We start from the raw sequence: 12,308 nt of genomic DNA on the forward strand, positions 1-12,308 counted from the left end.
AATTCACAATTTGTTAAATCAAATTGACAATTTGTTATTTCTAATTGATAATTTGTTATATCAAATTGATAATCTGTTATCTCAAATTGATAATTTGTTATACCAAATTTATAATTTGTTATATCAAATTTATAATTTGTTATATCAAATTTATAATTTGTTATATCAAATTCATAATCTGTTATATCAAATTCATACTAGTGTGGATCTAGCCGTCGATAGCAGCCGGCGTTAATATTCATGAGGCCAGCCTTCAATAATATTCATGAGCCGGCAATAATATTCATAAGATGACTTGCGTTCGAAGAAGTGTTGTTAGAAACTATGAACGATAACTATGATTAAATAACGTTCCTATTTATATGTGATATTACTTCAAACAGGCATGTCAATTGGTGTCTTCTTCGAGGTCCGCGTTTACTAAATTAACTTTTGGTCTTCTTCAAGGACTTCTAGGTCTGCGTCTTTAAATAACATTGTAAATGTAATAAAAACAATGCAATTGCTTCCATAAATATAAAACAAAGTAATGGTCTTTTAATATTCTGTGATAAGAGAAATAATGTAAACTGAAGCAATAACAAGTTGAAATAAATATAATTAAATATAGAAATTTAATGGGACATTACAACAAACAAATAAAGTAAAGAACAGTTCTTATTAAAATTTTGTGATTATTGAATTAATGTAAGCTACAATAAATAAAAAAAATGATTGAATACTAGTATAGAAATTTAGGAATTACAGAGAATTGATGGTCATATGGGCATTCCATAATTTGTTCGTTGTTCGTTGTCTACAAATATAGTCCAATCATGAAACTAAAACATACAATACAGACAGTATTTTCTATTTAAACAGATCAGAAAAAATAGAAACATAGTTAATTGCAGAAATAAAAACAACAGAAAAATAAAAACTGTCAAGTACTATTTCAATGACATATAATTCTTCAAAATTACGGAGACCAATCTCAGTCATTAATCTTAACATTAACAATTTATATCATTGCCTTTAAAATGGCCCATAGCACTTATGCCCTAAACCCGTACGAGTTAGTCAGGAAAGGATAAGGGGGGGGGGGGTACCCTGGTATATCACAAATTCGAAAATGAACTATTGCCGGCTGGCCAAACGAAGAGATTCTCCACGTGGGCAATAATACCAGACGAAGAGGTACTTATTGCCTTTAAAATGGCTCTTAGCACTTGTACCCTAGACCCGTACGAAGTTGTCAGTAGAGGGTTAAAAGGGGGATATGGTATTCCGGTTTACAACGAATTCGAACTGAACTATTGCCGGCTGGCCAAACTAAGAGATTCTCCACATCGACCATCATACCAGAGGTAGAGGTTGGTATTGCCTATAAAATGGCACAGAGCACTTATGCTCTAGACCCGTACGAGTTAGTCTGGAAAGGATAAGGGGGGTACCCTGGTATATCACAAATTCTAAAATGAACTATTGCCGGCTGGCCAAATAAAGAGATTCTCCACGTGGGCAATGATACCAGAAGAAGATGTACTTATTGCCTTTAAAATGGCCCATAGCACTTGTACCCTAGACCCGTACGAGTTTGTCAGTAGAAGGTTAAAAGGGGGGATATGGTATTCCGGTTTACAACGAATTCGAACTGAACTATTGCCGGCTGGCCAAACTAAGAGATTCTCCACATCGACCATCATACCAGAGGTAGAGGTTGGTATTGCCTATAAAATGGCCCAGAGCACTTATGCTCTAGACCCGTACGAGTTAGTCTGGAAAGAATAAGGGGGGTACCCTGGTATATCACAAATTCTAAAATGAACTATTGCAGGCTGGCCAAATAAAGAGATTCTCCACGTGGGCAATGATACCAGATGAAGAGGTACTTATTGCCTTTAAAATGGCCCATAGCACTTGTACCCTAGACCCGTACGAGTTTGTCAGTAGAGGGTTAAAAGGGGGGATATGGAATTCCGGTTTACAACGAATTCGAATTGAACTATTGCCGGCTGGTCAAACTAAGAGATTCTCCACATCAACCATCATACCAGAAGTAGAGGTTGCTATTGCCAATAAAATGGCTCATAGCACTTATGCCCTAAACCCGTACGAGTTAGTCAGGAAAGGATAATGGGGGTACCCTGGTATATCACAGATTCTAAAATGAACTATTGCCGGCTGGCCAAATAAAGAGATTCTCCACGTGGGAAATGATACCAGAGGAAGATGTACTTATTGCCTTTAAAATGGCCCATAGCACTTATACCCTAGACCCGTACGAGTTTGTCAGTAGAAGGTTAAAAGGGGGGATATGGTATTCCGGTTTACAACGAATTCGAACTGAACTATTGCCGGCTGGCCAAACTAAGAGATTCTCCACATCGACCATCATACCAGAGGTAGAGGTTGGTATTGCCTATAAAATGGCCCAGAACACTTATGCCCTAGACCCGTACGAGTTAGTCTGGAAAGAATAAGGGGGGTACCTTGTTATATCACAAATTCTTAAATGAACTATTGCCGGCTGGCCAAATAAAGAGATTCTCCACGTGGGCAATGATACCAGAGGAAGAGGTACTTATTGCCTTTAAAATGGCTCATAGCACTTCTACCCTAGACCCGTACGAGTTTGTCAGTAGAGGGTTAAAAGGGGGGATTTGGTATTCCGGTTTACAACGAATTCGAACTGAACTATTGCCGGCTGGTCAAACTAAGAGATTCTCCACATCAACCATCATACCAGAGGTAGAGGTTGGTATTGCCTATAAAATAGCTCATAGCACTTATGCCCTAGACCCGTACGAGTTAGTCAGGAAAGGATAAGGGGGTACCCTGGTATATCACAAATTCTAAAATGAACTATTGCCGGCTGGCCAAACGAAGAAATTCTCCACGTGGGCAATGATACCAGAGGAAGATGTACTTATTGCCTTTAAAATGGCCCATAGCACTTATACCCTAGACCTGTACGAGTTTGTCAGTAGAAGGTTAAAAGAGGGGATATGGTATTCCGGTTTACAACGAATTCGAACTGAACTTTTGCCGGCTGGCCAAACTAAGAGATTCTCCACATCGACCATCATACCAGAGGTAGAGGTTGGTATTGCCTATAAAATGGCCCAGAGCACTTATGCTCTAGACCCGTACGAGTTAGTCTGGAAAGGATAAGGGGGGTACCCTGGTATATCACAAATTCTAAAATGAACTATTGCCGGCTGGCCAAATAAAGAGATTCTCCACGTGGGCAATGATACCAGATGAAGAGGTACTTATTGTCTTTAAAATGGCTCATAACACTTGTACCCTAGACCCGTACGAGTTTGTCAGTAGAGGGTTAAAAGGGGGGATATGGTATTCCGGTTTACAACGAATTCGAATTGAACTATTGCCGGCTGGTCAAACTAAGAGATTCTCCACATCAACCATCATACCAGAGGTAGAGGTTGCTATTGCCAATAAAATGGCTCATAGCACTTATGCCCTAGACCCGTACGAGTTAGTCAGGAAAGGATAAGGGGGGTACCCTGGTATATCACAGATTCTAAAATCAACTATTGCCGTCTGGCCAAACGAAGAGATTCTCCACGTGGGCAATGATACCAGAGGAAGATGTACTTATTGCCTTTAAAATGGCCCATAGCACTTATACCCTAGACCCGTACGAGTTTGTCAGTAGAAGGTTAAAAGGGGGGATATGGTATTCCGGTTTACAACGAATTCGAACTGAACTATTGCCGGCTGGCCAAACTAAGAGATTCTCCACATCGACCATCATACCAGAGGTAGAGGTTGGTATTGCCTATAAAATGGCCCAGAACACTTATGCCCTAGACCCGTACGAGTTAGTCTGGAGAGAATAAGGGGGGTACCCTGGTATATCACTAATTCTAAAATGAATTATTGCCGGCTGGCCAAATAAAGAGATTCTCCACGTGGGCAATGATACCAGAGGAAGAGGTACTTATTGCCTTTAAAATGGCTCATAGCACTTGTACCCTAGACCCGTACGAGTTTGTCAGTAGAGGGTTAAAAGGGGGAATTTGGTATTCCGGTTTACAACGAATTCGAACTGAACTATTGCCGGCTGGTCAAACTAAGAGATTCTCCACATCAACCATCATACCAGAGGTAGAAGTTGGTATTGCCTATAAAATGGCTCATAGCACTTATTTCCTAGACCCGTACGAGTTAGTCAGGAAAGGATAAGGGGGGTACCTGGTATATCACAAATTCTAAAATGAATTATTGCCGGCTGGCCAAATAAAGAGATTCTCCACGTGGGCAATGATACCAGAGGAAGAGGTACTTATTGCCTTTAAAATGGCTCATAGCACTTGTACCCTAGACCCGTACGAGTTTGTCAGTAGAGGGTTAAAAGGGGGAATTTGGTATTCCGGTTTACAACGAATTCGAACTGAACTATTGCCGGCTGGTCAAACTAAGAGATTCTCCACATCAACCATCATACCAGAGGTAGAAGTTGGTATTGCCTATAAAATGGCTCATAGCACTTATTTCCTAGACCCGTACGAGTTAGTCAGGAAAGGATAAGGGGGGTACCTGGTATATCACAAATTCTAAAATGAACTATTGCCGGCTGGCCAAACGAACAAATTCTCCACGTGGGCAATGATACCAGAGGAAGATGTACTTATTGCCTTTAAAATGGCCCATAGCACTTGTACCCTAGACCCGTACGAGTTTGTCAGTAGAAGGTTAAAAGGGGGGATATGGTATTCCGGTTTACAACGAATTCGAACTGAACTATTGCCGGCTAGCTAAACTAAGAGATTCTCCACATCGACCATCATACCAGAGGTAGAGGTTGGTATTGCCTATAAAATGGCCCAGAGCACTAATGCCCTAGACCCATACGAACTACTCTGGAAAGGATAAGGGGGGGGGGGGGTACCCTGGTATATCACAAATTCTAAAATGAACTATTGCCGGCTGACCAAACTAAGATATTCTCCACATCGACCATTATACCAGAGGTAGAGGTTGGTATTGCCTATAAAATGGCCCAGAACACTTATGCCCTTGACCCGTACGAGTTAGTCTGGAAAGAATAAGGGGGGTACCCTGGTATATCACAGATTCTAAAATGAACTATTGCCGGCTGGCCAAATAAAGAGATTTTCAACGTGGGCAATGATACCAGAGGAAGAGGTACTTATTGCCTTTAAAATGGCTCATAGCACTTGTACCCTAGACCCGTACGAGTTTGTCAGTAGAGGGTTAAAAGGGGGGATTTGGTATTCCGGTTTACAACGAATTCGAACTGAACTATTGCCGGCTGGTCAAACTAAGAGATTCTCCACATCAACCATCATACCAGAGGTAGAGGTTGGTATTGCCTATAAAATGGCTCATAGCACTTATGAACTAGACCCGTACGAGTTAGTCAGGAAAGGATAAGGGGGGTACCCTGGTATATCACAAATTCTAAAATGAACTATTGCCGGCTGGCCAAACGAAGAAATTTTCCACGTGGGCAATGATACCAGAGGAAGAGGTACTTATTGCCTTTAAAATAGCCTATAGCACTTGTACCCTAGACTCGTACGAGTTTGTCAGTAGAGGGTTAAAAGGGGGGATATGGTATTCCGGTTTACAACGAATTCGGACTGAACTATTGCCGGCTGGCCAAACTAAGAGATTCTCCACATCAACCATCATACCAGAGGTAGAGGTTGGTATTGCCTATAACATGGCTCATAGCACTTATGCCCTAGACCCGTACGAGTTAGTCAGGAAAGGATAAGGGGGGTACCCTGGTATATCACAAATTCTAAAATGAACTATTGCCGGCTGGCCAAACGAAGAGATTCTCCACGTGGGCAATGATACCAGAGGAAGAGGTACTTATTGCCTTTAAAATGGCCCATAGCACTTGTACTCTAGACCCGTACGAGTTTGTCAGAAGAAGGTTAAAAGGGGGGATATGGTATTCTGGTTTACAACGAATTCGAACTGAATTATTGCCGGTTGGCCAAACTAAGAGATTCTCCACATCGACCATCATACCAGAGGTAGAGTTTGGTATTGCCTATAAAATGGCTCAGAGCACTAATGCCCTAGACCCATACTAACTAGTCTGGAAAGGATAAGGGGGGTACCCTGGTATATCACAAATTCTAAAATGAACTATTGCCGGCTGACCAAACTAAGATATTCTCCACATCGACCATCATACCAGAGGTAGATGTTGGTATTGCCAATAAAATGCCCCAGAGCACTTATACCCTAGACCCGTACGAGTAAGTCTGGAAAGGATAAGGGGGGTACCCTGGTATATCACAAATTCTAAAATGAACTATTGCCGGCTGGCCAAACGAAGAGATTCTCCACGTGGGCAATGATACCTGAGGAAGAGGTACTTATTGCCTTTAAAATGGCTTATAGCACTTGTACCCTAGACCCGTACGAGTTTGTCAGTAGAAGGCTAAAAGGGGGGATATGGTATTCCGGTTTACAACGAATTCGAACTGAACTATTGCCGGCTGGCCAAACTAAGAGATTCTCCACATCGACCATCATACCAGAGGTAGAGGTTGGTATTGCCTATAAAATGGCTCATAGCACTTATGAACTAGACCCGTACGAGTTAGTCAGGAAAGGATAAGGGGGGTACCCTGGTATATCACAAATTCGAAAATGAACTATTGCCGGCTGGCCAAACGAAGAGATTCTCCACGTGGGCAATGATACCAGAGGAAGAGGTACTTATTGCCTTTAAAATGGCCCATAGCACTTGTACCCTAGACCCGTACGAGTTTGTCAGTAGAGGGTTAAAAGGGGGGATATGGTATTCCGGTTTACAACGAATTCGAGTTAAACTATTGCCGACTGGCCAAACTAAGAGATTCTCCACATCGACCATCATACCAGAGGTAGAGGTTGGTATTGCCTATAAACTGGCTCAGAGCACTTATGCCCTAGACCCGTACGAGTTAGTCAGGAAAGGATAAGGGGGGTACCCTGGTATATCACAAATTCGAAAATGAACTATTGTCGGCTGACCAAACGAAGAGATTCTCCACGTGGGCAATGATACCAGAGGGAGAGGTACTTATTGCCTTTAAAATGGCCAATAGCACTTATACCCTAGACCCGTACGAGTTTGTCAGTAGAGGGTTCAAAGGGGGGATATGGTATCTCGGATACAACGAATTCGAACTGAATTATTGCCGGCTCGCCAAACTGGGTCAGGGTCCCTAATAGACCTTGAGATGAGGAACTCAGATGACGTAATTAAAAAACAATATTAGTCCGCGATACAATTGTGGATGCTGTGATTTTAAAAATGGACATAAATGAACAATAAGAACTGTTTTATAGAGCTGATGTGATGAGAAAAGAAATATGTAGATTTGACCTGAAATAAATTATTAGAAAGGACAATTTTGTTATTGAGTTTTATGATCAGAATTTTGGGATTATTTCATGTGGAGAGTGACATTTTTCACCATCTTCCGGGGTCCAGAAATTGCGAAAAAAGTAATCTCACTTGCCACCCCGAAAATTTAACCAAACATGTATAAATGTATCAGCTTCGATATGAGCCATCCTACATGTTCAAGTAAACGATATGGACTGAGCAATGGAGGAAAACGTTACCATTGTCGCCTATGGAGAATTAATTAAAAATGTTGACCCAAATTGTGAACTATTATTTCAAAGGTGTTGGAGTGTTTCATGGTTCAATGATCACAATTTCGGATGGGAGCTGCTGAAATCGAGGTCAGTTACACTCTTTTAGTGCTATTTGATTAAAAAGAATACAAAATGGCTACCAATAATTTAGATTTTTATCAAAAATATACCAATTTTATACTTATAAACAGTGAAGAGGCAGAAAATGGGGCATGCATTATTTGGACTGGGGCCACTCAGAGGAGAAATAATTATATTCTAGGGATGATCAATGTCACATACCCAAATGCCAAACGTACTAAAATGAATGTTGCACGTTTAGCAAAAATTTTGCAATTGAAATCTACTGATTTAGCCAAAAATTTAGATGCTTCACACCTTTGTCATAATGCATTGTGTGTGAATACAGACCATATTGTTTTAGAACCTCGGGAGATTAACAATCAAAGAAAAATATGTGTAGCTGCACACCAATGCACCACACATATTGTGCATGGCACACACTATACTAACTGCATGCTGAATCTGAAATTGTGGTTTGTTATGATTTTGTAGTAAACATATGCACCTTGCACATTTTACCTCCACATTAATCATCTCTGAAAATACAAGTTTTTAACACAAGTAAAAAACGAAAATGGGAAAAAAGCCCACCCTCATACCCCAAGACACTGAAACAAACATGGCAAACATGTTTATGCAAGATTATAAGCTCAGTCAAACATTTATGTGGTTTTTTTCGCCAGTGTTTACTAATTTTTACAGTGCAAGGGGAGTAACTCTTGATGGTTTCATTACTGTGTCAGAAAACTGGGTCATTCAATCAACAGGTGATCACAGGAAGTAAACATGCGGTAGAGAACTAAAAATGAAAGTGAAACATAGAGACAAATCAATGAACAAAGTATGACAGTCATTAAGTAAATAAGTTCACAAAAAACAAAAGAAAAAATAACAGAAAGGAAGAAATCCAAATATGACATCGAGTTACAAAGGCAAACTGTGAATGACCTAATGTTGTAATATTCATTTTACATGGTTTTATTTTGTTTATAATTTTGTTTCAAGGTATGTGTTTTCCAATAAATGCATGTACTGTGGCTGGATGCATTGCATTGGGAGATATGAAGTGGTCTTTTTGTCTGATACAAGGTTTATTTCAGTGTCTTGGACCATTATCCCATTTTCATAACAAACTTAAAATAAACAAACTTTTTAATTTAAAAAAAAACACAACTAACTCATATCATGCTCATATATTCCTGAAAAGTGTTTGTTTTAATATAATATAAGATGTTTAGTATTCTCTGTAAATAAATAAATAACTACATATGCTTCCTGAAAGGCTGAAAGAAAACCATATTGTGTAACCTTTTAATATAAATGTTAATCTGGCCATGAACTACAACCTGGCTGTGGAACGAATTCTTTCGGACTTGAATTCTGACATAGCTTTGGTTCTAACTGATGTTTTTTATATCCACTAATCAACCTGTTTCGCACTCTCTTGTTTAACAAGAAATCGATAGCCTGTTTTTTACGAGCTTTTAACCTGTTTAATTTGACACGTAAACTTTTTTGATATGCACAATCATATATTTCACGTTTACGTATTTTTTTCAGAGCCACTACAGCACGAGACTTTCTACCCAGACCACAACCTACAGCTTTTAGGGTCTTAGCCAATGCAACATCCCGTTTATTATTGACTTTCAAGACTGCTGCAGATGCACGGCCTAAGGCATTGCGAGAAAAATTCTTATTCTTCGGTAGGTATGTAGAAATTGTCCTATTGACGGACTCACACTTATTTGTATTGCTGAAAAATTGCATCTGATTTAATGCGGTCTGAGACAGTTTCATTTCTAACAATGATTCTATTAATAATTTGTCAGTCTTATTTGGTTTCAAAGACCCATTTTGTAAACCATGACTGCTAAGGTTAATAGATTTGTACCACCAACTAGTTTTTATACCACCATTACATAGTGTTATGCTCCATCTACACGTATCGCTACAATTACCACTATAACAATTCACAACAGACTTAACAATGCGTGGCAAACATTTTGAAATTTGTTGTCGGTCACCATTATATTTTGCAAATAAACATTTCATTATACCATGTGAACGTAATTTTAAATCATTGGCAAAAGCTATTTTAATATCATTCCTCTGAGCCTTTGTAGCTCCAGGGAACATACCGACACTAAATTTTGCTCGCAATACCTCACGGAACTGACTTTGACCCCGGTGAATAGTATCTGCCAGTCTATTTACTGACCATAAAGGGTCAAATATTTCCTGCATTGCTTCTTGTAGACCTTGTACACTTTTTGCATCCCCATCAGTAGTACAATAGTCCACAAGTAAATCAAGTTTAGCAATTTTTTTACCTATTTCATACCCAAGATCCTTCTCACTCAAAGGATCATACCTATTTGTATTTGATGTGCAGTACTCGTGATTAGGACATTCAATGTCATAACCTTTACCGCGTAACCATGCACCAACCCAGCAAAGTTTGTTTACAAGGTGAAAACCAATGATATCATGATTGTCAGTTTCATTTTCACAGGCAATACCAATGACTTGTGATGCATTTTGTCCCATTTTATGCCTACTTTTTATATGCACACTCTGATAGGTACCATCCATTTGTAATTTTACAGGACTATTTTTATTTAACCCTAAGGTTTCATTTCTCTTTCTGAAACTCTCAACCACTTGTTCGGTTTCATTTTCCGCAAGTTTTACAACCTTGTCACAAACAGTATTTGTTATTCTCTGCATTGTTCCTTTTGACATAGGAGGAATACATGAACTAGTTAAAAGTAGTCGCGCGCTATCATTACCAATATTACAGTTTATCACGCCAGTCTGAAACCCATAGTTAATTGTAGCACTCTTGCGACCAGCACGTCCTGTGTCAATTTCTCTAAATAGTTTATATTTTTCTGAAATAAATTTACACTTGGTACACTTCATTTTCCAAATCCAACCAAGACCCCATTGAGTCTCTTGTACCAGTTCAAAATGTGGAACAACACACTTTGGACTTTTATTTAAATGACATATTATAAGACTATTGATCATTAAAATATTAAGATCTCTATCTACTGTTCTATTTTCAGTACTTTTCTCCTCTAAATATTCATCTAAATAATCATCTGACAATTTATGCGGTCTGAGTAGTTTGACTGTAGTCGCACATTTTTCAGTTTGGGGAGCTACATAAGATTTTTTATCGTAACTCTCTTTTGAGTACAGCTTAAATTCCTTTTCTGTAAGGCGGGGTAACCAGACAGATTCTGTGGTGTTTTTAGGAGTCAAATCTGTAGTGGAATTAGAAAATTTATGTTTAGGTGGTGCAGGTAAAACTTGCATAGATAAATTTTTTAAAACCTGTGTAGATGGAGCTGTAGATGGAGCAACACCATTAATAACACTACAACCTTGATCTGTTGTTAGGGATACACAACGCAATAGATGGGCTTGGTTACCAACCTTATATTGGTTTCTTTTCCTTTTCCCTTTCATTATTGAATAAATACACACTCTGTTATGTTTGTATAATTCTAAATTATGACATCATAAAGTCATGACGTCACAAAAGCGATGACGTCACAATGTTATCTTCACTAAAGAAAAGCACCATTTTTCCCTATTTGAACACTCACACAAAAAGAACTCTAAAATGGTTATTACTTGATGGATTTTAAAACTAAAACCTGTTTTAGAATTGTCTGTGAATGATCTTAACAGTTATTAAAAAATAAAAATGTTCTATTCCTTCTATGAAAGAAATAAATATCAAAAACATTATTTTCTGAGTGAAAAAATCCTTAAATCTACCTTATTTACAGTAAAAAACACAATATTTTCATGATTTATCATCTAAACATGATGATTTTTATAAAGTCAGTTAGGTAATGAAGGTTTGTTAAATGGCACTTTAAGCTATGAAGAGTCTTAATCAATGTCTAAATTGTGAATTGATAACATATGGATTTTGTGCTTTTTTTCTACTAAAAGATATAAGGAACAGTAATAAGCATGCTTACTTAAAAATACTAAAAATTAACTTATTTTATTTCAGATGCGGAAAAAAACTTCACAGAATTGTTCGAAAAGGTGTACCGAAGAAATTCATTCTGCAATACAAGTGGAATCTGACATTTGCTGATCTAATATGGGTCAGGGTCCCTAATAGACCTTGAGATGAGGAACTCAGATGACGTAATTAAAAAACAATATTAGTCCGCGATACAATTGTGGATGCTGTGATTTTAAAAATGGACATAAATGAACAATAAGAACTGTTTTATAGAGCTGATGTGATGAGAAAAGAAATATGTAGATTTGACCTGAAATAAATTATTAGAAAGGACAATTTTTTTATTGAGTTTTATGATCAGAATTTTGGGATTATTTCATGTGGAGAGTGACATTTTTCACCATCTTCCGGGGTCCAGCAAATTGCGAAAAAAGTAATCTCACTTGCCACCCCGAAAATTTAACCAAACATGTATAAATGTATCAGCTTCGATATGAGCCATCCTACATGTTCAAGTAAACGATATGGACTGAGCAATGGAGGAAAACGTTACCATTGTCGCCTATGGAGAATTAATTAAAAATGTTGACCCAACTAAGAGATTCTCCAC

The 12,308-nt window shown here is 38.4% G+C and overlaps 1 protein-coding gene across 2 annotated transcripts; it reads left to right on the forward strand.

Annotated features, from left to right (window-relative positions):
• Positions 1-7,189: 7,189 nt before the first annotated feature.
• On the forward strand, positions 7,190-12,034 carry LOC139527941 (uncharacterized). Of its 2 annotated transcripts, none has more exons than XM_071323633.1 (3): positions 7,190-7,728; positions 9,265-9,414; positions 11,741-12,034. In XM_071323633.1, exons 1-3 carry the CDS (start codon positions 7,589-7,591, stop codon positions 11,859-11,861), a joined length of 411 nt encoding a protein of 136 aa, XP_071179734.1. In that variant the 5' UTR covers positions 7,190-7,588; the 3' UTR covers positions 11,862-12,034. The 2 variants fall into 2 exon arrangements, with proteins under 2 accessions (XP_071179734.1, XP_071179736.1); XM_071323635.1 differs by having other exon boundaries at positions 9,265-9,410.
• Positions 12,035-12,308: the final 274 nt, after the last annotated feature.

Source organism: Mytilus edulis, chromosome 6, assembly GCF_963676685.1.
Source record: "Mytilus edulis chromosome 6, xbMytEdul2.2, whole genome shotgun sequence".
In the NCBI taxonomy this organism is placed as follows: Eukaryota; Metazoa; Mollusca; class Bivalvia; order Mytilida; family Mytilidae; genus Mytilus; species Mytilus edulis.